Below are 24,871 nucleotides of genomic sequence, written 5' to 3'. Positions count from 1 at the left end.
CATTATGCGTAAGAAAAATCTTTTGGTGAACATTCATATTAATAAAATAAGACTAAGTTCTAACTTAAGTGAAATGTGAAATCTAAAGAAGCTGTGGTGTAAATTTCTACAAGAGAAGGCAATTAAATACTTGTATTGAAATCCCCTTCTAACTCAAAAAATCCTTCTGACAAGTGACTGAAATGAACACTGGCATAGACATAAAATTAGTTCTGCTCTGGGTTCTGAAAGGAAGCATAAGCATATCTCAAGTCACATTTGTTTCTATACTGTTCAGTCAGAAATTAAGGGAAGTTGATTTTCTCTTCAAAACAACTTCTTTCTCCTGTAAGGTATGAGTCTGTTCTCAGCTGCTTTTTGTCTTCCTCCTCCATCTTCCAGGAAACCCATAGTTCCTCAGAAAGAGCCATCTCCTCTCCTAGAAAAGAAGATTCAGCAGCTGGAAGCAAAATTTGCTGAGTTGGAAGGAGGTGATGAGGACATGGAAGAGATGGGAGAAGAGGAAGGTGATATGACTGAAACACCTTCTATGCCTCAGCTTCAGGCCCCCTTAGCCAGTGATTTGGATATAATGCCTTATACTCCACCCCAGGTAAGGACTTTCCTTCAGGAGCCCTTGAACCTCGATATTCCACATTCTTTTCCCAATCCAAATGAAGAAAGTAACATTTTATCATATACAAAAATAGGATTTATACTGAAGTTTATAAGCGTGTGGAGTAAATGACACAAAACAATGTTGGCATGTCCAATATGATATCCAGGTGATAGTGTTTCATTCCATTAAAATATTTTTAAAGGCAATCATTCAGCTGAGGAAAACCCAGGGTACATTTTTATGTATTAGTGTTGTTTCTAATAATGAGGTTTTCTGTGACACTTTTTCAGAAGTATCAAGTGTTTATATAAAAGTCAAATACAAATTTTTTACACAAGGCCTGGAATTTGTGTTACTGAGCGTGGAAGCAGAGTGGGGAACTGCTTTAGCTGGAAATTCAACTAACCAAAAAACTTTGTTTGCAACTTGATTAAACCCTGTATGTCACCATACTCCCACATCCAAGCTAATGCCAGTCTTAAAGAGGCAAAGGGAATGATCTGTTGGGAACAGGAGGGAGTTCCAGATACTTGTGACCAGCAGTGTGGATTTCTGCTGCATTACATTGGAAGAGTGTGACCCCAGGGTAGAAATGTCTTTGGATGTTGTGAAAGAGTTGCTGAAGTTTTTGCCTGGTTTGATTTTGATGTTTTGCCATGTGGCCAACCACCAAATGCATTTTCCCTTGCAAGGTTGCTCACTGCTCTTGTTTAACATGCAGAATTCTATAAGGAGCTTGAAAATTTTTGAAGAGTATTCCAATAGAAGTGGAATTTTATCTAACAACTATTAAACTCCAGAACTTTTAAACTTTTTATTCTGCCAACAAAGAAGCTCTTATAACACCTAAGAGGAGACAAGACAAGTAACTATGTGGTATGGTGGGGCTTGGCAGATAGGTGGGTGATGCTTTTCTGCTGCAATTTGCTGTGAATCAAGTCAAAGTACTTAAAAAGATGTGCAGCTTCATTGTTTGCTTCAGTAGTATGGCTGAGAAAAGGCATGAAAGGGGTTCCTGGTTTATTTCTTTTAACAAGTCTGAAAGTATATGTGCAGTTTCTGGCTCCAGTGGAAAAGACTGTTCATTTAAAAATGTGTGGATGGGAGATGGAAAAGAATGGAGAATGCCAGAACCAAATTTGGAATCCTTATGATTTCTCCAAGTCCTGTTTGCCCTTCCAAACTGGTGGGGAGGCTTTCTCAATAAATTACTGTAATCAGAACTGTTGCAAGAACTACATAGGCTGGAGCAGCTGGTAAACTTGTAGCTGTCTGCAGATCTATCAGAGGCCAAATATAGAATTAGATTTCCTTCTTCTTGGTTTGAGAACTCTCCATCTGCCAGTGTGGGCTTGCCCGGGCAGCCAGGATGGAATTGTATTTGCCTTATCATCCCAAACCCTGTGTGGAGCCTTCAGTTCCTCCAGACAAGTTGTCTTTAGGTTCATAATGAAAACTTCAAGGGTGGATTGCAAGTTAGTGCAGTGAAGTTTAGAATTGCATTTGAAAGGACCTCAGTTCATCTTGCTTAAATTGATAAGCAAGACTTTTTAAGCATCTTGATATTACTTAAACTTTGTTTTTAGCTGAGAGGAGAGTGTTGAACTGTGGGGTCAAAGCAGCAAGTAGGAGGAGTCAATTTCAGGAGAGGAAAGAAACATTTGAATGTATTTTTGTTTCCTTTTGGCCTCCACCAGGTACTTAGAAACAATGGCACTTTTCAAGATGTGACAGATTTGTAACGTTTGGGGTGTGAGGAAGGCCTTCAGAGGGTTTTGATGTGATGATACATTTGTGGGTCTTATTGGTCAGAGTATAGATTAGTTATGGTCTCCTGTGACAAATACAGGTGTAAGTGCCTTAAAAAGGGGGCTCTAAGCTGTGGTATCTCAGTGTAGAGATGTCAAAACAGGGTAATTTTTTGGTGGCTGAAAACATCGGGGAGCTCTCACTTGGGGGTATCCATAGTAGGAAAAGCAAAGGAGCAGAATTTTCGTTGCTCATCAACATAAGAACATGATGTGAATCTGTGGTGCAGGTAAACAGTGATCAGCAAAACTGGGCTTTGGTTTTTCAGGAAGAAATGGCTACTTAGGTAATGAGAAGTGAACACTAGAGAGCAAGGAAGGTCTGGCAGGCAAAATAACATTTAGAAGGTAGAATGAGGGAGAGTAGGTATTGTAAAGGCCAAGGAGGAAGTGGGGAAGCATTTTCCTAAATGTGCGATGGCAAATAAAATATTTAACTCCTGTTGGCAACATCTCTGAACAGCCCAGTGGACGAAATCTGTGATATGACACGATTCCTTTTGTTCTCTTCTGGCCTTCTCTTTTGTACACTTGTGGTCATAATTGCTTTTTCTCACAGTCCACTCCCAAGTCTGTTAAGGGCAGCACCAAGAAGGAGGGATCAAAAAGGAAGATCAACATGAGTGGGTACATCTTGTTTAGCAGCGAGATGAGAGCTGTGATTAAAGCTCAGCACCCAGACTACTCCTTTGGAGAGCTCAGCAGACTTGTAGGAACTGAATGGAGAAACTTGGAAGCAAACAAGAAAGCAGAATATGAAGGTAGGTAAAAACTGAGATGCTAAACTCTTTTCTGCCTCTTTTCTTTCTCAACACTTTCTGTTGTTCAGATGACAGGTTTAATAAAAGAAAATATTTATGCTTGTGTTCTGGATGTACCTTAAAGAGAAGTTCATACTGAGAGATGACTGAAGAGGAGCAAAGAGAATGTTTCAGTTATGTGGAGCACAACTGATAATTTAAATGTTTTTGCCACATATAACCAAATTAACAAAGTCCAAGAAAATGGGGACAAATTAGAAGTAAAGGGGTATGGAACTCCTGGGCTAGAAGTCAGTTGGAAAAATATTTTTCTAATGTTTCCTTAAAGAAGGACTGAGGGCTATTTTGGACAAGAAGCTCTTGAGAGCTGTAGCAGCAGGTAAGAAAGGCTTACAGGGGAGTGGGGAAAAGTTCATTATTAACAGTACTTAGAGTCCTAAGAGGCTGTGTACTGTACTGTAAATATATCTGTTGTTCAGTACAGTATTAATCAACTGTTGTAACTCATTTTGTTGAGAGATTTTGTATCCTGAAGTAAGACTAGGAATATTTCATAATCATGAGATACTTCAGACCTATCTTTCTCCCCTTTCCTCCCTTCTTTCCCTCAATTCCTTCCCTCCTTTCCTTTCTTTGCCTTCCTCCTTTTCTTCCCTCCCTCCTTTCCTTCCATTCCTTCCCTCCCTTCTGATAAATAGTCACTGTGTTTTAACTTTTATTTGATTAAAATAAAATATAGCTAATCTTTAACAGCCACCCCTTACCCAAGCCAAATACATGAGTTTAACATCCATAGTTACTGCTCTACTTAAAAGCATGTCAACACTATTAACTACTGTATTAATGCAACTTTATTTTAAAAAATGCTCCTTTGGATAGGAACGTTTCAACACCCAGGGAAGTTATAGCCCAGTTCAGTTCTAACTTTGAAAATGAGATTTGATAGGTTTTCTGCACAGTCGTAACTTAAAGGCAGCTTTGATCTTGAGGCTGGAAGCTTGCATGCTATCACTGTCCACTCTCAGCCACCTCAGTCCTTTCTGAACTTTCAGTAGCACCTCTTTGCAGCTCTGGAGGGTAGCACAGCACCCTTTGCTCTGTGCAAGTTTGCTTTGCAAATGTTGAGAAGGGAAACGATAACGCTCTTTCTTTGTGAGACTGCTGGGGCCTTACTTTGCTCTGTAGTTGTTTCCTTTTACACCCTTCTAGGTGCATGTGTGATCTTTTTATTGGCAGATGCCTCCTTACAGCCTCAGCCTTCAGCAGAGGATGGCTGGCATGTCATTGCTTCCTTGCTTAGAACAGCTTTAAGTCCTGCACTCCTGCAGGAAGGCTCTGTTTGTCCACTGTGTTAATGATTGTCTGTGTGCTTCCATTTTAATCTTCCTTCTCAATTAAAATTTTCCACATCTTTGGGGTTTGAGCTGCAGTTTCCCTGCCTTGGTGTCTGCCCTGAACTAGACTTACTTTTACTTGGTTTTGAGGGGTTGGGATGGGGTAACAAAGTGTCCAAACTATGTTTGCTTACCATGTGTGAAAGAGGAGAAACTCCACTCCTTCCACTGTGAAGAGTCAGAATTCATGTGTTCCCTGGTGTGGATGTGAAGCAGGGAGCAGGGAGTGGGCATGGTTTGACATCTCAGTGAAAAAAAAAATGGCATCCCAGCGCTGCCATTTTCTGGTGAGAAGTAGTTTACATTTTAGATCCATTTTGACCCACTGAAAATTTTGTTTGGTTTGCATGCAGGGTATTAGTTGTTTATTTTAGCAGTAGTTGAGTAGAGAAGAGGCTGTGTTGGAAGTGCCTGCATGGCTAAATAAAGTAAAATAAAAAGGATTGAAGCAAAGGCCTGTTGTAAGGAAAAACTCTGTTCCAAGCAGAAGGTCTTTTCCCTGTCTCTTGAGATGTGTTGGAAATGTTTGAATGATCTCAAGTCCTGGCCTATGTGATTTGGGGTTATTATTGAGTATTAGGGTGAATGCTTTAGGCTGAGCTTTCAGCTATCTCCTCCAGTTCCTTTGGCAGTGTTATTCCATTTGCTACTTCTGTGACAATCAGAGCATGGAAAGGGCCTAGGTAAAACTTGAGAACTGTCCTACACCAGGTTCTTCTTCAAACCTCAGCACTCTGAAGTCTAATAAAGCTAAACACTTAGCAGTAATTTCTCATTCATCAGAGTGTCTCTTTTGCTTTGTCTGACCATTTTTTGTTTTTTAGCTGGCCAAAAGTAGGTGAGAGTCAGAACAACTGCTTTGTCTTTTCACTAAGTGCTTGCTGTGCTCTGGAGAGGATTTTGTCATTTTTCTTCTTCAGGATCTGCCTTTAAATATCTTACGTATTTTGTGCTCAACTGCATCTGAGTTGCCTGTTTAAATGTAGGAGTTTCTCTGCGTCGTCATCACTGCCTGAAATTGCAGAAGTGGGAAGAAGGAAAGAAATGCCTTTGGAAAGGAAACTGGTCTTTCAGTGTATGGAAGTAGTGCTAGAAGCTGCACAAACAGGTTCTAGAGGAGGCAAAAATGTGATGGATGTTCAAAGTCATGTCCTAGGGGAAGCGAGTAACACTGGCAGGATGGATAACTTAATCTCCTTGATGAACTTCTTCTTAGCCTCCGTTTGACAGAGGACCTTTTTTGCTGGTTTAGTGTCAGTTTCCATCTTTCAGCAGCTGCAAGAGAGAACTCACAGCCCTGCATTCACTGTTGTTAAAAATTGCTGGAGATGTATCCTGCATCCATTTATTCTTCCTTGTTCCTCATTGTGCCAGTCAGATACAGCATCCAGAGCAAGTTCCAAAGCAGGAACTTGCATGCCCCTGAAGCACCTGGAGTGGGCATTCAGTACTTCTCCTTTTTTTTTTTTGCTTGGGTTTTGTTTTTTTTTTCTTTCTTCTTCCCATGACCCTTTGCCCTTCCCTTAATATAAAATTGTCCTCTGGTCAGATTACCCTGCAGTAGATCTTTTGTTCTTGCAGTCACAGTGAGAGACTTGATTGAGATAATGACCAGATCCATCGTACAAAGGACACACATGATCTCCAGTGAGCAGCACAATGTGAGTTAGACATCTTCAGAAACAAAAATAACTCCTAGGGGACCAAACGGGGAAATGACAGAAGGAGGCAGAGAAAAATATTTTTGGTTTATCAAACTGCTGCTTGTTATGTTCCAAAAGCTAAGGACTAATCTACACTAGGGAAACTTTACAATTGCTCCCCTATTTTGCCACCACTTTTCAGCTGCATCAGTAGTAAAATATATGGGGAGCCCAGAAATGACTGTGCCACCAGCTGGCACTGCAGTCTGCTCTTTGCAGCATTCTTTAGGGCACACCTGGCAGACATGGGGCTTCAATTCCCACAGCAGCTGGTAGAGGATCCACCCAAGAGCTGCTGGCCTTGGCTGCAGCTGGTTTAGCTGAGCCAGTGGTGTCAAAACAGGGAATGTTTTGCCATGTCCTAGTGCGGACCGAGCCTAGTGCTGGACTGCTGCTTCATGTTGGTAACACTGGTGTTATTACAATCAAATTTGTTCTTTTAATTTTTTTAAAATTTTATTTTATTATTTATTTTAATTATTTATATTTTTTAGAAAGAGAAAACTTTGTGGAATATTTTTCATGAAAGGTTCTCTAAAAGTCTTAGCTGCAGCCACATGAAATCAAATCATATGCTGTATAAAAAAGATTCATCTGTTCTACTTTATATTTGACTAAACTATGCCAGTGTCTGACTAGTCCTTTTAATGAACAGATAATATTTTGAAAGTCTGGGTTACAAAACAGAACTGAAAATCTAAAATACTTTTACAGAGCGGGCAGCTAAAGTTGCTGAGCAGCAGGAGAGAGAGCGAGCAGCACAGCAGCAGAATTCCTCCCCCCGGGCAGGCACTCCTGTCGGGGCTCTTATGGGGGTGGTGCCGCCACCAACACCAATGGGAATGCTCAATCAGCAGTTGACACCCGTTGCAGGTAAAACGTAGGAGCTATGACCATTTTTTCCTCATCCACTTTATCAACCCCCTTCATAACTCTGAACAAACACACTCTTGGGTCACGTTGGAAGCAAAAGCTCAAACTCTTCAGTCCTTCTTCATGATGAACGTGCCTAGTGCAGCGGTGGCCTGGTGTCCAGTGTTACGTGCTGCAGTGGAGAGCAGCCTGTGGAAGATGCAGGGCAGCAGGGTCCTCCTCGTGCAGTGTTCCTGTTCTGGTAGTGAGCAGTCGTGATTATTCACTCTGCCCTGCAGAGTTCACCTTCAGCCCTGCTGTGGCAAGGGGCCAGCAGCTAAATAGTCTTCTAGTGCATGCAGCATCTGTGACAGTGGTAAAGCAGGAGGGAAACTGTTGGGGGTTTAATCATCAGGAAGGTGAGAGGCCATCAGAGTCTAACCCAGATTTTAAATCCAAGCAAAAGCTTTGTAGACTTGCCTCTTAGGCACTGGTAAGCAGAGCAGACCAGGATCTAGAGCCATTGCAGAAACAAAGACAAAATGACAACATTGCTGGTTTTATCAGGTTATTTTTCAGAATAGAACTGAGCTTGGAGAACTCTTCCACGAGGTCCCTGTTGCTGGGTGTTGAGCTCGTTACCAGTTGTAATCCGGCTTGATTTCATAGGGAGTATGCTCGGAGTAAGTATTTTCAGGATCAGATCTGAAGACAATGTAGTCCACTCAAGATTCTTGTATGGAAATCAGCCATACATGGGTGAAAAAATTAATTAGGTGTGACCTGATAGGTTGTTTTCCTTCCCCAGTCTCTAATTTAAATAAGAATTAAATTGCTTCAGTCAAGGTCAAAATAGGGCTGAGTAGATAAAAACGAGTATTTGGAGGGTTCTGGGTTTGAGTTTTGGGGTCTTTTTAACTTTCCCTTAAGACATTCCAATTATTCCATTTCTTCTGTTGTCATTTTTCTTTTTCTTTCTCATCTCACAGGCTGTGGCCTTATTTCAAGCTGACAGCCTGAAGCGTTTTTCATCACAATCTCTAAATCCCCTTTCAGTAAATAGGCTGCATGGATGTTTAACTGAAGGCACATTCCTTAGTTGGTTCATGATCTCCAGGTTATAAAGCATTTATTTACACTGAATTGCATTTTTCTTTTGGCTTTTCTTCACTCTGTTCATGGTAATTTCCCTGTGAACTGTTTGCAGTTGATGTATGTATGTGTGTACACTTACCTGTGAATATATTAAGAAAAAGGAGAGGGGGAAAAAAAAGAGTTTCCCAGCGCTGATCTCTTTTGTGAATAATTTACTTCAATCTAGAATATGTAGAAATGCCATCCTCTTGTGGTTGTGTTTTCTTAGTTTGGTTCTTGGGGTTTTTGGCACTGAGTCACTTTTCCAGTTTTTGGAGGCAGGTGTTGATGGGCGGTAATATTTGCTGTTAACACTTCCTTAAAACTTTCCCAAAAATGTGCATTCTGCCAACTACACATGCTACCTTATTTCCTGTGGCAGCAAGCCTCTATTTCAGGCCATTGTCTTATTCAAGCAGATCAACACTCAAGGCTCTTCACTTTGGCTTTGGAAGATACTTCCTTAAAATAGATGATGGAGGAGAGCCTTTTAAACTCCTTCTACTTCTGTGGCCCATTTGAAAAACACAGTCTTTCATCTTTTGGTTTTCACAAGTCCTACTTGGAAGTATCTTGTTCTGTTTGGACCTCTTTCACATCCTCCTCCATCCTTGGGTTGCTTTTCTCTAGTTAAGAGAGCGTCTCCATCACAGGACTTCTTTATGGGCCATGGGGCAAGGGAAATCTTCTGAGATGTATTTCTCTTAGTGTGCAGCACTTTAGTGTCTTCTATAATTAGGTATTGCAGAAGTTTACTTAGTCTTGCGTTGTTATAATAAAAAACAGGAGAAAAGTAATTTCAAAGCCATCCTAAATCACAGTTGTGGGAGCTGGAAATAGTTTGGCCATGTTTGGTAGTTTAAAATAAAGTTTGCAATTCATACATGGGATAAGAAAATGGTTGCTCTTACTTGGAAGGAGCTTCAAGAACTGATTTCTCACAGAGATTTGATGGCATCTTTATTAGCCAGTTGTTGAGTATTTTAATTGGAAATGTGGAACTAAGCTTCCATGATTGATAAGTATGGGTTTGATTCCTTGGAGAGTTTTTTGGTTGTTTGTTTTAAAGCTTCAGAAGTGCATTAACTGCACTGAAGATGTGTCAGCAGCTTAGGGGGCACTGCAAGTACCAGGCAGTAGCTTTTTGTGCCAAGGAGGCTTTTGTTGTGTTTCTTCTTTTCTTTCTTCCACTAGAAATATGCATTTCTCTGTAATAAAGAAGTACAGATAAGTTTCCAGATATTTGAAATAGGTACCTACAGCATATTTCACATGTCAGTCTAGGTGCCCTGTGGAAAATGAAGGCTTGAGGGAGATTAGCTCTTTATTTTCTTCTTGTTTTCTCCATGTAGAGCTTTTGGGATTAGAGGCTTCTCACTTCTGTAACATCCTGAGGAAGTGACAAGTTTAGCTTTTATTTTGTAGCTGCTCCTCCTGTTTAGACCCTGAGCTTGTTACAGCTTTGTCCTCAGTCAGAACTGCTGAGTTTTTGGCCAGTCTCATTCCAGAAATCTCTGTTTTGAAAGTTCTTTCAGTGAAAGAACTTTCAATGAGTTACAGGGAGTGTGGCAAAGACTCGGTGTTTCTTGGAGCAGACTATAGAAGCCCCAGCAAATCTTCATCTCTAACTTACCTCATCTCTCTAGACCTGCTTCTGTCCTCTGTCATCTTTTCATTGTCTTTCCAACCCCTTTCCTTGCTTACCTGGCAATGCATACATTTAAATTAAACATTCCAGAGCCTAACAAGAATAGTGTAGTTACACTGTGTAGGTTCACTACATGGATAGCAGAAAATCTGAACCAAAGCAAGAGAAAGCTCTCAATTTTCTTCCCTTATATGCAGAAAAGGAAATTTTTGAGCAGCAGCACAACACAGTGTTTACAATGTCACTGATTTTCCTCTAAAGACACCTTGCAGACATGGACAGTGAAATTCTGTGAGGGGGACTGCAGGTGCTCCTTTTAAGTCCTTTCACTTCAGTCTAATGCCATGAGTGTAAGTTACTGCAGCCCAGCACTTTAAACCCAAGTTTAAAATTTGTGTTACTGCCTTAGTTAATTCTGGAGATGGTCTACTAAAAATCACCCATCACTGCCATTAGTTTCAAGTATGTGAATGTTGTAGGGCTTTTGTGCATCAGTTTTGCGTGTGTACTGCAGGAAAAAATGTCTGGGGTTTGATTTTTGTGGCCTCTGAACTTGCCCACAGAGCAGGGCTGTCCATGGGGCTGGCCAGTCAGTGTTGTGTTTGTAATCTGTATGCAGATGGCAGAGCTTTAAGCTGTATTAAAACTGCTTGCATTAGTAACATTTAATTGTGGCTGAATTTATTCCTTGTGTTAACATATCGGAGTATTCAACATTTATTGCCCCGTGAGAAACATACAAATACACTAAATACTAATTCATCAAAAGTATAGCGTTTCATATTTATTTTTAGTTTTTATTGTTTTGTGGTTTTTTTGCAAGATACTAATTGTAGCATTGTCTTGCTGTACTAAAGGTGCTTTTTTTGTGTGTGTGTGTGGATAGTGCATGTCTGTGCATACTGTGTAGACCATATTGCATGTTATTGATGCATGTTTGAAATTTGTTGTGTCCTTCAAGGCATGATAAGTGGCTATCCACCGGTGCTGCCACCTTTGCAGGGCCCAGTTGATGGCATTGTTAGCATGGGCAGCATGCAGCCACTTCACCCAGGGGTGCCCCCACCCCACCAACTCCCGCCAGGTATGCCAGGTATCCCAGGCATCCCACCACCCGGTAAGAGCCTCATCCTCATTCCCTCTTTATTTCATTGTCATGTACTTGGTTTGACCCATTGTTACAGGAGTTCTCTGCAGCTTGTTCTGGTTGTGGCTTTGGTTTGTGAGCAGCAGCACTGCTGAATATGAAGGGTGTGCAAAACACTGACACTGCAGCATGTCCTGTAAGCCCTGAGAGAAAGGGTACTGGAGAAACTGGTGCTGCTCCAGCAGGAGTTTTGTTCCAGGCAAAAAAAGCCTTGGTAACTGTACTTGAGTTTATCAGAAGTGTGAAAAGGTGAAATGAGCCTTTTCATATCCCTGTGTCATTTGAACAGCATCTCTACACTCATCCTTTTCATATTTGAAGTGGGCTTCTAAATAAAATTTATTGTCCTCATTCCTTACCAAAGTCTTTTTCAGTGTGTTAAGTCAGACTGCACTGAAATGAGCCTGAGCCATGTAAGACTCCTGGGCCACCGGGCAGTGATGTGTCACTGTGAAACAGTGTTCAGATTAAAGCTTGCTGATAGAACAGTGACTGGAAACATGTAGGGACAAGGTGAATTCTGTATTCTCTGTGGCCAAATTTTGAATTGATGTTTTGAGAGCATTTCTACTGCATTTGCTGTATTTTTGCCATTTTTGATGAAAAATAAGGCCTAAATGAAACAAATATTGTCCAAATGTTAATGCCATTAACATGTCCCAATTAAGGGGAAAAACATTCATCTGCCCTCTGATCCTGTTTCCTGCTGATTCATATTTTACCTCTGATAACTCATGTGCCTGTGAAAAAGATTGCTATCCCTCTGTTCAGCAGTAAACAAGCTGTGGACAAAATGGTCTCATTTGCCTCCTCCTACCCCCTTGCAACTGTGTTTATCAGAAGCTCTGTTAAGAATTTTACTTGTGCATAAATTCTGTGAGTTGGGGAGTTTTTGTTTGCCTGCCTGGTGTTTCTAAAATCCATCAGCACTACCCTGCAGCTTGGCTGGATTGTGGATTCCCTGCCTTGGCACCTAGAGGGAGCAGCACAACAGCTGTGCAGTGACACTTAGCACACATTACCCGAGCCTGTGGGAGGTGAATCCAGGACACTGCATCCCTCTGAAGGGCTGTTCCCACTGCCTGGGCTGGATGTTTGTGTTTAAAGCTGACAGGATGTGGATTAGCAAAGAAACAATGTCTGGGAGTGCAGGACCACACATGAAGTGGTGCTGAACTGGGCACAGCAGGCTGAGGGTGAAGCTGTGCTCTGATGCTGGGAAGGGGAGGGTGCCCTCCTCCAGAGGTCTTCCTTCCCTTTGAACCAAAACAATTCCACAGATTGTGTTACCAGTGTTTTTCCCAGCTTCTGACATGCTGTTGGTACAGATGCATATAAAATGGGAGCTGTGATCAAACGGAAAGTGCATTGAAAAACACTCTAGTGAGTGAAACTCAGTAGGATGTCCTTTGATCACTGATACAGAAATCATGCATTTAATTCATGTAAATTAAACCCTCAGGAAGAGCACAGTTAATCTGCAGCTTTTCCAATGAATGAACATGAGAAGTGGCACAAACAGAAAGGAAAGCAGCAGCAAAAATAACTTCCAAGCATCTGTATGTCAGATGTCAGGAACTGCATGACTCTCATTTAGATCTGTACATTTTTGTATGTAAGACTGACACAGTTGTGCTGCACTCTATGCAGTAGGGAGAAGTCCCAATATGCTTAAGAAAAACAGCTTTTATTTTTTTGACATTGATTTCAAATATTCATTCTTCTGTATTTAAGGCTGTTGAAGCTTAACCTGCAAGTTGCATTTTGTATTAGTGCGATCTAAGAGAATTTGTGGAAAGGCTTGAATTTCATCAAGCTGTGAACATGTTTTACAAAACTGAACACAAGGAAATGTTAAGTGTTGCTAAAGCAGATCAGCATTTCCTTTCTTAAAGGAAAGGACTTCAGGAAGATCCTGTCAAGCTAAAGGTCTATATTATAAATGAAAAGATGCAGTCAGGCAATCACTAAGTGACATGAAAAGCACCTGAAAAGCAAAACTTGTTCACTTTGCATTTCTCTAACTAAAATAATTCAACAGGCTGCATATCAGTGTTGGGTAGTTGTCATGTTGGCTTCTTTTTTTTCATTCAGAGACTTGTGAAGTTTTTTACTGGGGGCGAGGGGGATATTTGAATGTTGTACATCTGCTTAAAATAACTGTGAGCAGTGATATCAAAGTATAAATTCTTGCTATTGAAGACCAAAGAGGTATTTGTCACTGCTCTGAAGTAAGACTAATTATTTTATATTTTGAAATATAGGTGTTATAGGCCAAAATGTGTCCCCTATGGTAGGCACTCCAGCACCAGGAGCAAGTCCTTTTGGACAGCAGGTGAGTAATTTTTTGCATTATTATGAGGCTCTAAGGCTCAGATTTGGCATTTGAGCAACATCCCAGTTCAGACATGTAGAGATGCACATAGGCTTTCCCAGGGAGAGCAGGAATGAAATGTTCTGATGTGTTTAGAATCAGTTAATATATTGCACTCAGAGTATGTCTGTATTTGATGGCTGAATTTTTATTACACTCAGGAGTTTGGTCCAGTGAGGTAACTTCAGTGTAAACAAGGCAGTGTTTTGTCTTAGTTTTCTACTAAACTGAGTCATTCTAGCATAGTGTGAAACTGCTGATAATTTAGGTTTTGCATGCTTTGTGACACAGAGAGGACGCTGCCCGTTTTATCAGCTCTTGATTAGTAGGTAAAAATTATTAAAATACTTATATTTGACAAGCTAATGAAGCAGATGTTCACTGGCAGCTCAGAATTTATGAGTTTGGGTAACTGTGATGATCGGATGTTTCTTCTCAGTGATTAATGCAGATTAACTGTTCAGAACATTCCCAATTTTACTGACCAAATTTTTGCATCATAAAGAGAAATGTGGTTCTGGCTTGAGGGTGTAAAGAAAAGGATGGAGAGTGGCTATGCAAGGGCAGAAAGTGGTAGGAGGCAGGGGAATAGTTTTAAACTGAAAGAGGAGATGTTTAGGTTAGATGCTGGGAAGAAGTTATTTATCCAGAGGCACTGCCACAGGGTGCCCAGAGAAGCTGTGGCTGCCCTGCCCCTGGAGTTGTTCAAGGCTGGGTTGGATGGGGCTTGGAGTGACCTGGTCCAGTGGAAGGTGTCTCTGCACATGGCAGGGGTTGGAATAGGATGAGCTTTAAGGCCTGTTTTAACCCAAACCATTCTGTGATTCTATGAGTACCAGAAGTTAAGTGGTAAAATGTTGATGTCATGACATTGAATTATTCCAGACCAGGGGATGTCTGTCCCAAGAGTTCTCAGTGCTGCTGGTTAATCACAGTGGTCGGAATTCTTCTGTGTGACTGGGAATTTTCCTGCCTGAGATTTTTGCCTGACAGTGATTCTGTGGAAATAACCTGGTTGTTATAGGATCCATATCAGTTTGGATTAGATGTTTTAGAGTTAAATTTTGCACTTCACAGACCACAGTATTTCAGATCAAATTGGAGAAAGCATGAAATAAAAAGGAGATAAAAGGTGTAATTAAGGTTAGAGGAGATATGGTGATGATAACCAGATTATATTTACATAAATCAGAAATATGAAGAATATCTGTTGAGTATGAATTATTGGTTTGCACTCCCTTTATGTGTGCATCTCCTGGCCAAAGTGTGCATCTCCAGGGAAATTTCCTCAGGCTTTTGCACATAGCCTCAGTTGAAACTCCATTCGTGAGGATGCCCTGAGGCTGGGGTGTTCCTGCAGTGTCCCCTGTGTGACCCCGGGCTGGTTTCCTTTCAGATGGGGATCCTGGGCCCGCCGGGGCAGCAGGCGCCCCCGCCGTACCCCGGGCAGAGCCCCGCCAGCCAGCCCGTCATGCAGCAGCCCAGCACCCCCATGTTCGTCTCCCCTCCACCAAAGACACAGAGGCTCCTCCATTCTGAAGCCTACCTGAAATACATTGAGGGGCTCAGTGCTGAGTCAAACAGCATCAGCAAGTGGGACCAGACCCTTGCAGGTAAGGCTTTGGGTTCCTCGTAACCTGTTATTTTTGCTTTCGTAGAAAATGCCAAACGCATCTGCTGTTTGCTTATTGTGAAAAATGCATATGTTATGATTGGCTTTTTGCAAATATTACAATGAATATTATATGTTTAATGTTAGAAAGTTATTCTCTTAAGTAGTGTGCTAAATACAGTTTTAGGTTCCAATATAATGTTAAAATAGAGACTGTGTATGTGGGGGAAGTTTTTTTTTACGAATGAGATACTTGCTTCAAGGAACACCTAAATCTTCCACAGGAGAGGAATTTATGGCTTCTTATCAGAAGAAACTTAATTTCTTCAGGCCTTGCTCAGACTCGAAGATGCCATAGGGATTAAAGGAAACAGTTGACATACAACAGACAGAGTTTCTTGTTTTAAATAGAATGTATGCATAACCATGAAGGATATATGAATATGCAACAAATGTATTGTTTCAAGGGTGATTCCCTTGTTCACAAGACTTAGTGTCCAAGAGCATCCGGACATCCATAATTCTATGCATTTTATTGTCTTGTAATTGTCCTAACTCTAAACTTGATTACTCTAATTGTATTATTATTTTTATAACCATTTTATTATTATTAAACTTTTAAAATTTTTAAAAACCAAGTGATTGGTGTTTTTTACACTTACTAAAACATACATGTGTAATTAATTCCTAATGACAGATCAACAGGCTGAGAATGTATGTGTTATCTACAGGCAAATTCCACCAGTGTTGTATAAACCTAAGAATCAATAGTATGGGCTTAAATACTAGGAGCAAAAGCAGAATATCGTGTATTGTAGAGTTTTGCATGCTTTGTGACACGGAGAGGATGCTGCCCATTTTATCAGCTCCTGATAAGTAGGTAAAAAATACTTGTATGTGACAAACTGATGAAGCAGATGTTCACTGGCAGCTCAGAATTTGAGTTTGGGTAACTGTGATGATCAGATATTTCTTCTCAGTGATTAATGCAGATTAACTGTTCAGAACATTCCCAATTTTACTGACCAAATTTTTGCATCATAAAGAGAAATGTGGTTTTGTCTTGAGGGTGTAAAGAAAAGGATGGAGAGTGGCTATGCAAGGGCAGATAGTGGTAGGAGGCAGGGGAATAGTTTTAAACTGAAAGGGGAGATGTTTAGGTTAGATGTTGGGAAGAATATTTGCCTTTTTCTAGAAGAAAGCATGAGGTAATTGGAGCGCTTGTTGTTTTTGCAGCACGGAGACGAGACGTGCACCTGTCCAAGGAGCAGGAGAGCCGGCTGCCCTCGCACTGGCTGAAGAGCAAGGGCGCTCACACCACCATGGCCGACGCGCTGTGGCGCCTGCGGGACCTGATGCTGCGCGACACGCTGAACATCCGCCAGGCCTACAACCTGGAGAACGTGTAGGCACAGCACGCTCCTGCTCCAGGAGCCACGGGACAATAGCTGGTTTAGTTACCGGGTGGGAAGAGATAACCTACAATAATTTGTATTGCATTTTACTGTACATTGCAAGACCATTTTTATATAAGGACACTTTTAATAAGCATATTTCACTTTTTGTTATATTAAGTTGACTTTATCAAATACACGGATTTTTTGCATATGTTTCCTTTGTTTGAAAGGCGATTTCATAATTGGTTGAGTGTAGTCAAGGATTCATCTTTCTTATACTTTATTGCTGAGAATCTGATGCCATTGTTTTTATATTAAAAAAAAAAAAGGAAAACAAAGTATTTACAGATTGATACAGTGGAATGTGAATTAGTCATAGTTTACATCCTATAAGAATGTGTGTACCTGTGCTTGTGTGTGCTGGCCACTTCGGGCAGAACTGCTCGGGTGTGAACAGGGAGGATCTCTTAAAAGAAGCTAAAGGTAAGCTGTGCTTTGGCACTAAGGAATTTGGCATTCCAAGTCAACACTGAGGCAGCTGAGTGGGCCACAGCCACCCTGGAAGTGCTGGTGTGGACAGGACAAAGGTGTCTCGACTGCTCATGTTGTCCAGTCCTGTCCAGTTACCTAACTGTGTAGCCAAGGCCATTGTGATCCTAAATCAGTAACACAGTCCCTGTGCTGGCAGGCCCTTAGAGGGGAAGTGTTTCATCTGCCATGGCCTGTGCTGGGGGTTCTGCATGTCCCCAACACCCAGCAGTGGGACCGGGAAGCTCCTTCCCTGGGAGATTCTGTCTGTGCTGGAAGAGGCTCGCAGAACTCGGAACCAGCCCAGGTCTTGGAAGGTAAGTTAGGAAAGAAAAGTGGAGTTGTTCTGTTAGTGAAGTAATATGATGTTTTTTGAAATTCACACAATTGGGCATTGTAAGACAGTTTTGTATGCTTTTAAGTGTATTCATTAACCTTAGTGGAAGTTTTGCAATGCAAATTTGAGTGAAATTGGATGCTTAAATTAACTTGAAAGTATAATACTACTGTATGGTATGTGTAAGGTCAGCATACCCAGTACATTGGAAAAATAGAGTACTTGCATTGCAGCCTTCAAAGGGTTTGGGGTTATTTTGGTTTTGTGGTTTTTTTCCTTTTTTTTTTTTTTTAATCTAAGTAAAGTAGGTATTGACTCTTCTTGCCAAATTTCGAGGTTGCGGCTGCCTTCTGCTAAAAACTTACCTGTCCTCATAACTAACCAACCTTTTGGACTACAAAGTTATCTATTTAAAGGTAAATCCTTTCATTTATTTAATTTTGGAAAAAGTATTAATACTTTTGAATTGCTTTAAGTAACTGGGAAAGCTCTATGAATTTGGGAAAAGTCAGCAGGAATTTGGGCACTGCAACTCAGCCCGAATGAACTGCTTTACTGATACACTTCATTTATGCTAGAGATATTCATCATGTGGAAATGACTTCTAAAGTCTGTTAGTACAGAACATTTTCATTTCGGTATATTTGGCAGAAGGTTAAATTAAATATTTTCCTTCAAATACTGGATATCTTGGGGTTTGTTTTGCTGATGTGATAAATACTTATGAGGGAAATGACACTTGCAAATATAAACTGCGATTTAATTTTACTGGCCAATTCCTCTCCCTCTCCTATTGCAATCTTCCAGTCATTGCACAAAATACCCCAGGTAATTATAAATAGGCACTTATAGATGGTTTAGGTCACATGTGCAATGGATGTGAAGGAAATGGAGCAAAACAACATAGAGGGAAATTACAGTTTTGAACTCTACAAGTAGAACACTCATGGTACAGAAATTCTTTACTGGCCTTTGTAAATTTCCAATTTTATTTAATAAAGTAGAAATGGAATAGTCTTAGACCACCCCTATAAAATGTGTTTAAGTTACCATAAGTTTTGCAGGTTTTAGCCACAAAGATAGGATGTTGAAGTGAATCAGGCAGCAAAATCCTAGTTTTTGAGCATTTGGAACTATCATGGATTGTACTAATACACCACCAGATTCTCCTCCTTCTCAGCATTAACAAAAATTACACCAAAGAACCTGGGATGAATTTAATTAAATTATTGTTTTATTTATTTTCTTTTGAGGACTGGATGAGACTCCCTTTGGAGCCTGTATAACTCAGATGTTTAATTTATCTGAAGGTCAGTGATGAGCAGATGTGCAGCACTGGCTCTCTCCTGCCAAGCAGCTGAATCCCTCTTTTCACTGCTCTTTCTGGCCCAGGAGCAAGAGATTGGAAGTGCAAACAAAACCTGGCTCCTCCCTCAAGGCAGTGCAGAGCACTACCACTAAGCCACTGGGCTGGCCCTGATCAATTATTTTAAGCCTTATTTATTTCAGAATCGTTTCTCTCTATACTGGAGGCATTTCAGTTGATTGCAGTGAAATTTAGGATATAATGGCTACAGTCTAGAATTCAAAACCAGCAAAAAAAAACCTTTCTCATTCTGGTTTAAAAAAAAAAAAAAAAAAAGACATGTCTGTCTGTCTCTTTTTCTCTTTGTGGGTGTTTGAGCCCCTCATCTGTTTTTCACTGCCGTTCATTGTACTGGCGTAAACAAAACTTTCATTTTAAAATAAAAGGATGTGTGGGCAATGGTTGGCTTCTGTGAGAGTGGAAAATAGATAAAACTAGGACAGGTATTTTCATAAACCAGTTGGAGACAACTAATAATTATTTGTTCTCTTCCTCAGTCCTTCCCTTCCATGAGAAAATTTATTGTTTGTGTAAAAATTCAAGATGTTGATGTTGGTGACTTTTTTTCAGCATATGTTTTTGTACCTGGTTTATCCATGCTTGGCTTTTCATTAGATCTTGTACTGCTGAAGGCTGAGCTGCTAACCAGGTTTATAACATGTATGTACCATCACTTTGTTTACCTGAGTCTTTTTAATTTGAATAAAAATAGTTGGCAAAGTGTTTTGGATTAACCAGGTTTGAGTGTTCCATTAAGACTTATGTTAGGATTTTATTTCAGGTAATTCTGGCTGTTGCTGATCCAGATGTTCTCAGGTCCTTGCTACATGTGTGCTTGTACTTCTTCTATTGTCCTGTGTATTTTGAGATGTGCCTGTAGGTAGTAAGAACAGTGGTGTTGAAAATTGAGCCATCACGAGCAAGAACAGTGAACCTTGGAAAATATCTGAAGCATTGGGAACAAGCTGAGTGGAGGTGATAAGATTTAGTCAGTCCCAGATGCCTCCTTATTAATTGGTTTGAAAATAAACAGCAAGCTTTAATTTCATGTGGAAGCTAACATGGTTCAGAACTGTCTTCCATGCAGCTGTTTAATAGAGGAAATTAGATGAGTGACATGGAAAAAGCATCTTTTACACAATTAAATTAGAACCAAGGACAGAAATTTTCTGTACAAACTGCAAGGAAAATTAAGTGATAGGAGCCTCTCAAGGTGGCTGGCATAAAATTTACAGAGAGCTATTTAAACAGTCAGAACACAGCATTATTTAATTAACACACAGCCATGTTTTCAGCCAGGGGGATAAATGCTGCCTTTCATACAGGCTGCCAGCTTCACAACATTTCTACCCTTCTGTTGCAGTTGCCCAGAGGAAACTAATTCTAATCATCCTCCACATCTTCTTTGCTCAGTCTGAGATACCAAAGATAAATGTATGTAGCTCCCTCTTGGCTACAAGTGTGCAAAACTGAAGTTTCAGAATGTCTGGGCACTGAACATTTTGTGGGCTGTGGTTCAGTGAAATGTGACATTTTGATTGATGAAATAAAACCTTATATTAATTTTGTCAACTGCATTTGCCAACAAGTCTAATTTGACCCTCATCTTTGGTATAAAGCACTGGCATCCAGAGCTGATTTCCAGAAGTTCCTCAGGAGCAGCATTTATCCCACCAGTGCTGGGATGATTTTTTTTCCCCCGTTCTCTGAAGGAGCCGGGGATGGCCAGGAGCAGAGTGCAGGTGCAATTTGGGTCTGTTGTATTAAGTCCAAAGAGAAAGCATGCCTCCACTGATGACAGGAAGAGTTTTGCTCCAAGGAAAAATTCCCCAATACATCAGATGGCTGTTACTTCCTTTTGCTGCTTTTGAAAAGCTTGGACAAAACTGCAGCCCCGTGCCAGGGAGGAGTGCAGGCTGGGCACAAACACCCTTCTTTGACCATAACTTCTTTCAGCTCTTCCCTGGCTCACCACAGGTTTTTCAGCAGATGGCTGCATCCTTGTGTGAACAGCTGCAGGGGAATGATCAAGAGATCCATTTTTTCCCAAGAATCATTCTGGATTGGTGGTGGAGTTGTCCCCTCTAATGCTGGAGTGGTGAGCAGCACTGCTTGGCGTAGGTATCAGTGTTTGTTCTCAGATGACTTTTTACTGCTGCTGCCTTACTGGGTTGAAGTTTTCCATGCTTGGTATTGATCTTGCCCTGACTTCCACAGTTTGGAAAGCTTGCAGCAGGAATGCTTTGCTGAATCTCACCCAGAAGCTTTGCTGTGGCCATTGCAAACACATGGAAATGCTGGTGGTGGTGCAAGCTGTGCTCCAGGTGGACACCAGCTGAATTCCCTGCAGAAGGGAGGGATGTGCTCAGCCCTGGAGCTGGCAGGCACTTGGCAGGGCTAGAAGTGAAAGCTGTGACCCTGGCTCACTCCAGCAGCCTGGAACAGCCACACAGTGTTGCCTGAGTGCTGAGCCAAAGGAGAGCTCTTGCTTCCTCTCTGTTCCCTTTGCCACAGCAGATGGATGGGAGGAGATGGCAATATGAGAGTCAGAAAGTATTGGGGAAGGCAAAGACCACTGAGTCAGGAATCAGCAGGAATAAAACTGAAAAACCAAATGAAAACTTTGGTTGTTGAAGATGGGTGTAGTTTAAAACTGATACTAAATCCCTGAGAGTGCTCAGCTGTGGAATGGGCTGGAATTTTGGAATGGGGAATTGAAGCTATTCTGATTTCCAGCATTAGTGAGAGACTGACAAAATCTAAAAATGCCAAAGGGTTAGCACTAGCAAACTCACTGAGGATTGGAGACTGCAGCTCAGATTTCTAAATGTCAAGCTTCATATTCTGTCAAACAGATCTGTTGCCTAAAATGGTACGATGCCAACTCAGAGGATTTTATTCCTGCAGCAATCAGTGAGATGGAACTTCCTGACACCAGACATCTTGTGAGTGACTGCAGCCTCCGTCCCTTTCTGTTTACCTGGCTGGAGACATCCCAGAGATCTTCCAGATGTGCCTGGTGCTCTCAGCTGCCAATGGGAAACAGCCACTGCAACACAAGCAAAGGTCTGAAGTGAGAACTGGGCTTGGCTCAGGGCTGTCTGTGGAACACTCTGCTACTATTACAGGAGTGCTTAAGGGAAGCCACAGGAAGTGTTCACAAAAGCTCCCAAGTCTGGAGAAATAACTAGGGCACAGGGCTCTGGCTTGAAAAAACCTCCATATATTGAAAAACTTACTTGTTTTATGACAGCAGAGCACAAGGGAGTTTCAAAAGGTTCAAGAAGTAAAATCAGATGGAGCTAAAGCTCAGCAGTTTTCCAAATCTGGCTTTTTACTATTGCTTTATTCTTCACTGCTACGGTCGGGGTTGACTTCAGTGCAATGATCTGTGACTGCAAAAAGCAACTTGTTCACGAGGTCTGGTTACCTTGGAACTAAACTCAAGGGTTCTTATTCTGAAATAGAGGCTTTCCTCAAGTTATTCACTTGCTGCTCAGTCAGAATATGCAGTGACACAGTCACATCAGTTTTTATCTCTTGAAAGCACAAGTAGCACTAATCCTTCAGATCAAGTCCTTGGCACGCACAACACGAAGGTTCCCCTTTGTTTGCAAGTGGAGAACCTGCACCTTGGCCTCTACAGAGCTGCCCCTGTCTCTGAGTTGATGAAGACTGACAAAGCCTGGCAGGAGGTAGCACAGGAACCCCTCTAAGTGCATGAACTTCCTCGGGCTTGATTTTAGGCTGAGCTTAAGAACTGGCTTCTTTGTTGCACTTTCAGCCTGCACCCCTACTCTCAGAAATTAAACAACTGTATCAATGTCGGATCCTCAAAGATCACCCTGCCCAGGTCACCGACCCCTGCCACGCTCCTGGTGTCACTGTGCAGGGAGCAAACATGGCTGGGACACAGCAGCCAGCTGTTTTCCTGCCTTGGGGACAGCATTCCCAGCACAGGACTTAGGGGTGCCAGGACTGACACTGCACATTGCCCTGGTCCCTGTCAGTTGTGGGCAGCACACACAGGTCACTCTCCAAACACTGTGGGCTGAACAAACTCTGAGCAGTAAATCTGTGCTCTCTTTATCCAGTTAAAATTGTGCCACACTGCAAAGAAAACAAGTCAGCTGCCAGAGCAGTTCCTGTAAATATAAAAGAAGCTAACTCAAAAATACTATTTCCATTATGCTGATATGGATGGATGCACCCTGTAGTATTTCTTTCCCCCTGCTCTTGTCACAAGGGGGGTGTTTCACCAAGCAAATGAAAGCAACAGCCAGACTGTTTACTCAGTTTATTTAAAAGCACTAAACAAACATTAAATTAGTGGCAGAGGCCCAAATACAATGCAATTTTAACTTCATTTAAACACAAATATTACAGGTATGGAAGAACAGAACTGCCTAAACTATCTGAGTGTATTATACAAACATGTGTGGATCACAGCTCATCTTGCAGAGCCAACAACTTCCCCCACCTTCAACGTGGCAATGCTGCTGCTTTGGCACTTGTACAGTTGAAGCACTCAGGAGCTCCCCCTTGAAGAGTTTCAGCTAAAATTCCTCTTTCTCAATCCTTGCCTCGTACAGTCTTTCAGATTGTTTCCTACGGTAGACATCATCTGCACAAAAAGATGTTTTATGTTAGAGCTTCCCCGGTGCAAGTTGGTATTAAATACATTAATTCTGTCATCTCTTTTTAAACTTTTCAGTCCAAACTTCTCTTGCAGATGCTGACTGACAGGCAACTGGAAATTCAAGCCAACAGAAATCCTTATTACCCCTTAAAATAGATCAGGTTCTCTCCCACATAGGCTAAAGTTCTTCCCATTGGTCCCAATGAAATGTTTTTTCTAGAAAGACTGTTTCCACTTCAAAACAGTTGCTTCTTGTCTACTTTCCCACGAGGGTAATTAAAATGACAAATCCCCTAACTAACTGAAGGAAAATTAAATTATAGGCATGAAGTCAATGCCTGAGGGCTTCCAGCCTGACCAGTATTTTAGTCTTTTTGATATAAACAAAACACAGGAATATTCCCACCACCATGGTCTTCCCAGTCATTCTTCCTGCCTCCCCACTCCCTAATGCCACAGTTGAGCAGATCCTTCCAGTGAAGTACACAAAAATTTCCAGCGGGGAGGAATGTCATATCAGAAATAGATGCTTTGATTTATAGAAACAAAGCACCAATAACCAAGTTCTCTTGAGCTGTTTTCATACTTATTTTTTAAATTGTAGAAGTCGCGTTTCAGATGCCACACTGCTGCTTAAATGCTGGCAAACCTCCTGAGTCTTTTTCAATGACCACAGAATGGTTTGAGGTGAGAGGGACATTAAAGATCACCCCATTCCATCCCGCTATGGACACTTTTGCTAGACCAGTTTTCCCCGTGCCCCACCCAACCTGGCCCCGGACCCTTCCAGGGGTGGGGCAGCCACAGCGTCTCTGGTGACAGGGCCTCGCAATCCTCAGAGGAAACGATTTTTCCCCTAATATCCAAACTAACTATACCCTGTTTCAGTTTTATTCAGTACTCTGCACCCAGGGTTTTTGTTTGTTTCTGCTGGGGAGGCGGAGCCCGAAGTGCCGCCCGAGCAGCAGCGGTGTCCGAGCGCAGCCGAGCCCCGCACTCACAGAAGGTCTCTTTGCCCACGCGGACGTTGATCATGAACCACTCCATGGCTCCGCCGAGCACAAAGAAGAAGGGCAGGAAGCGGTAAAAGCCAAAGCGCCGCTGCCCGGGCACCAGCTTCAAAAGGCGCTTCAGCCTCTCGCTGACCTGCATGGCCGGGCGGCACCGGCGCCTTCGCCCTTCCCGGGTGGGGGAGAGAACAGAGAGAGCGTGAGAGGCGGAACGGGACGTGCCGCAGTGACACCGTGACCGCGGTCACACCGGGGCCCGCCGCCGCCGGCGGGCAGGAGCGGCCCCAGCCCGCGCGGCGCCGCTGCCATTGGCGGCCATGGCGGTCCCGCCGCCCCCTGCCCTGCCCTGAGGCGGGAGCGCGCAGCCAATCAGGGCCGCGCCCGCCGCGCGCGACCCCGCGCCGCTCACCTCCCGCCGAGGGCCCCGCGCGCGGCCGGACGGAAGGACGCGCCGAGCGGCACGTGACCCTCCCATCGCAGCGCCTCGCCTGATTGGGCGGGGCGGGGCGGGGGCGGGGCCTGGCGTGAGGGGCCCGCGAGCGCCCCCGCCCCGCCCCGCGGGC

General features: G+C 42.3%; 2 protein-coding genes across 21 annotated transcripts in view; one reads left to right on the top strand and one right to left on the bottom strand.

The window, feature by feature from the left end:
- The window catches only part of PBRM1 (polybromo 1), a 56,622-nt gene extending 37,240 nt beyond the window's left edge, over positions 1 to 19,382 (top strand). For 13 of the 20 annotated variants that reach the window (XM_085590102.1, XM_021533833.3, XM_085590103.1 and 10 more), the window contains 6 exons: positions 382 to 592; positions 2,966 to 3,167; positions 10,860 to 11,015; positions 13,310 to 13,380; positions 14,816 to 15,032; positions 16,268 to 19,382. In XM_085590102.1, coding sequence (XP_085446228.1) covers positions 382 to 592; positions 2,966 to 3,167; positions 10,860 to 11,015; positions 13,310 to 13,380; positions 14,816 to 15,032; positions 16,268 to 16,440 — 1,030 coding nt within the window. In that variant the 3' untranslated portion in view covers positions 16,441 to 19,382. The other 7 variants (XM_085590113.1, XM_085590114.1, XM_077786089.2 and 4 more) reach the window with 4 other exon arrangements.
- A 3,559-nt stretch (positions 19,383 to 22,941) lies between these two features.
- UQCC5 (ubiquinol-cytochrome c reductase complex assembly factor 5) lies at positions 22,942 to 24,839 on the bottom strand. The gene is made up of 3 exons (XM_021533901.4): positions 24,718 to 24,839; positions 24,300 to 24,476; positions 22,942 to 23,283 (listed from the first exon to the last, which is right to left on the bottom strand). Exons 2-3 carry the CDS (start codon positions 24,448 to 24,450, stop codon positions 23,216 to 23,218), a joined length of 219 nt encoding a protein of 72 aa, XP_021389576.2. The 5' UTR covers positions 24,451 to 24,476; positions 24,718 to 24,839; the 3' UTR covers positions 22,942 to 23,215.
- Between the last annotated feature and the right edge of the window lie 32 nt (positions 24,840 to 24,871).

The sequence above is a fragment of the Lonchura striata genome, chromosome 12, assembly GCF_050655825.1.
Source record: "Lonchura striata isolate lonStrDom1 chromosome 12, ASM5065582v1, whole genome shotgun sequence".
NCBI lineage: Eukaryota > Metazoa > Chordata > Aves > Passeriformes > Estrildidae > Lonchura > Lonchura striata.
The sequence above is the reverse complement of the archived record's forward strand: the minus strand, read 5'-3'. Positions and strand labels throughout refer to the sequence as shown.

Bases quoted from the DNA above. Each gene is read 5' to 3' on its own strand.
- UQCC5 (XM_021533901.4), bottom strand. From the start codon at position 24,450: ATGCAGGTCAGCGAGAGGCTGAAGCGCCTTTTGAAGCTGGTGCCCGGG. The intron at 23,284-24,299 runs GTGAGTGCGGGG...CTTTTTGTGCAG, and splicing joins CGTGGGCAAAGAGACCTTCT to ATGATGTCTACCGTAGGAAA.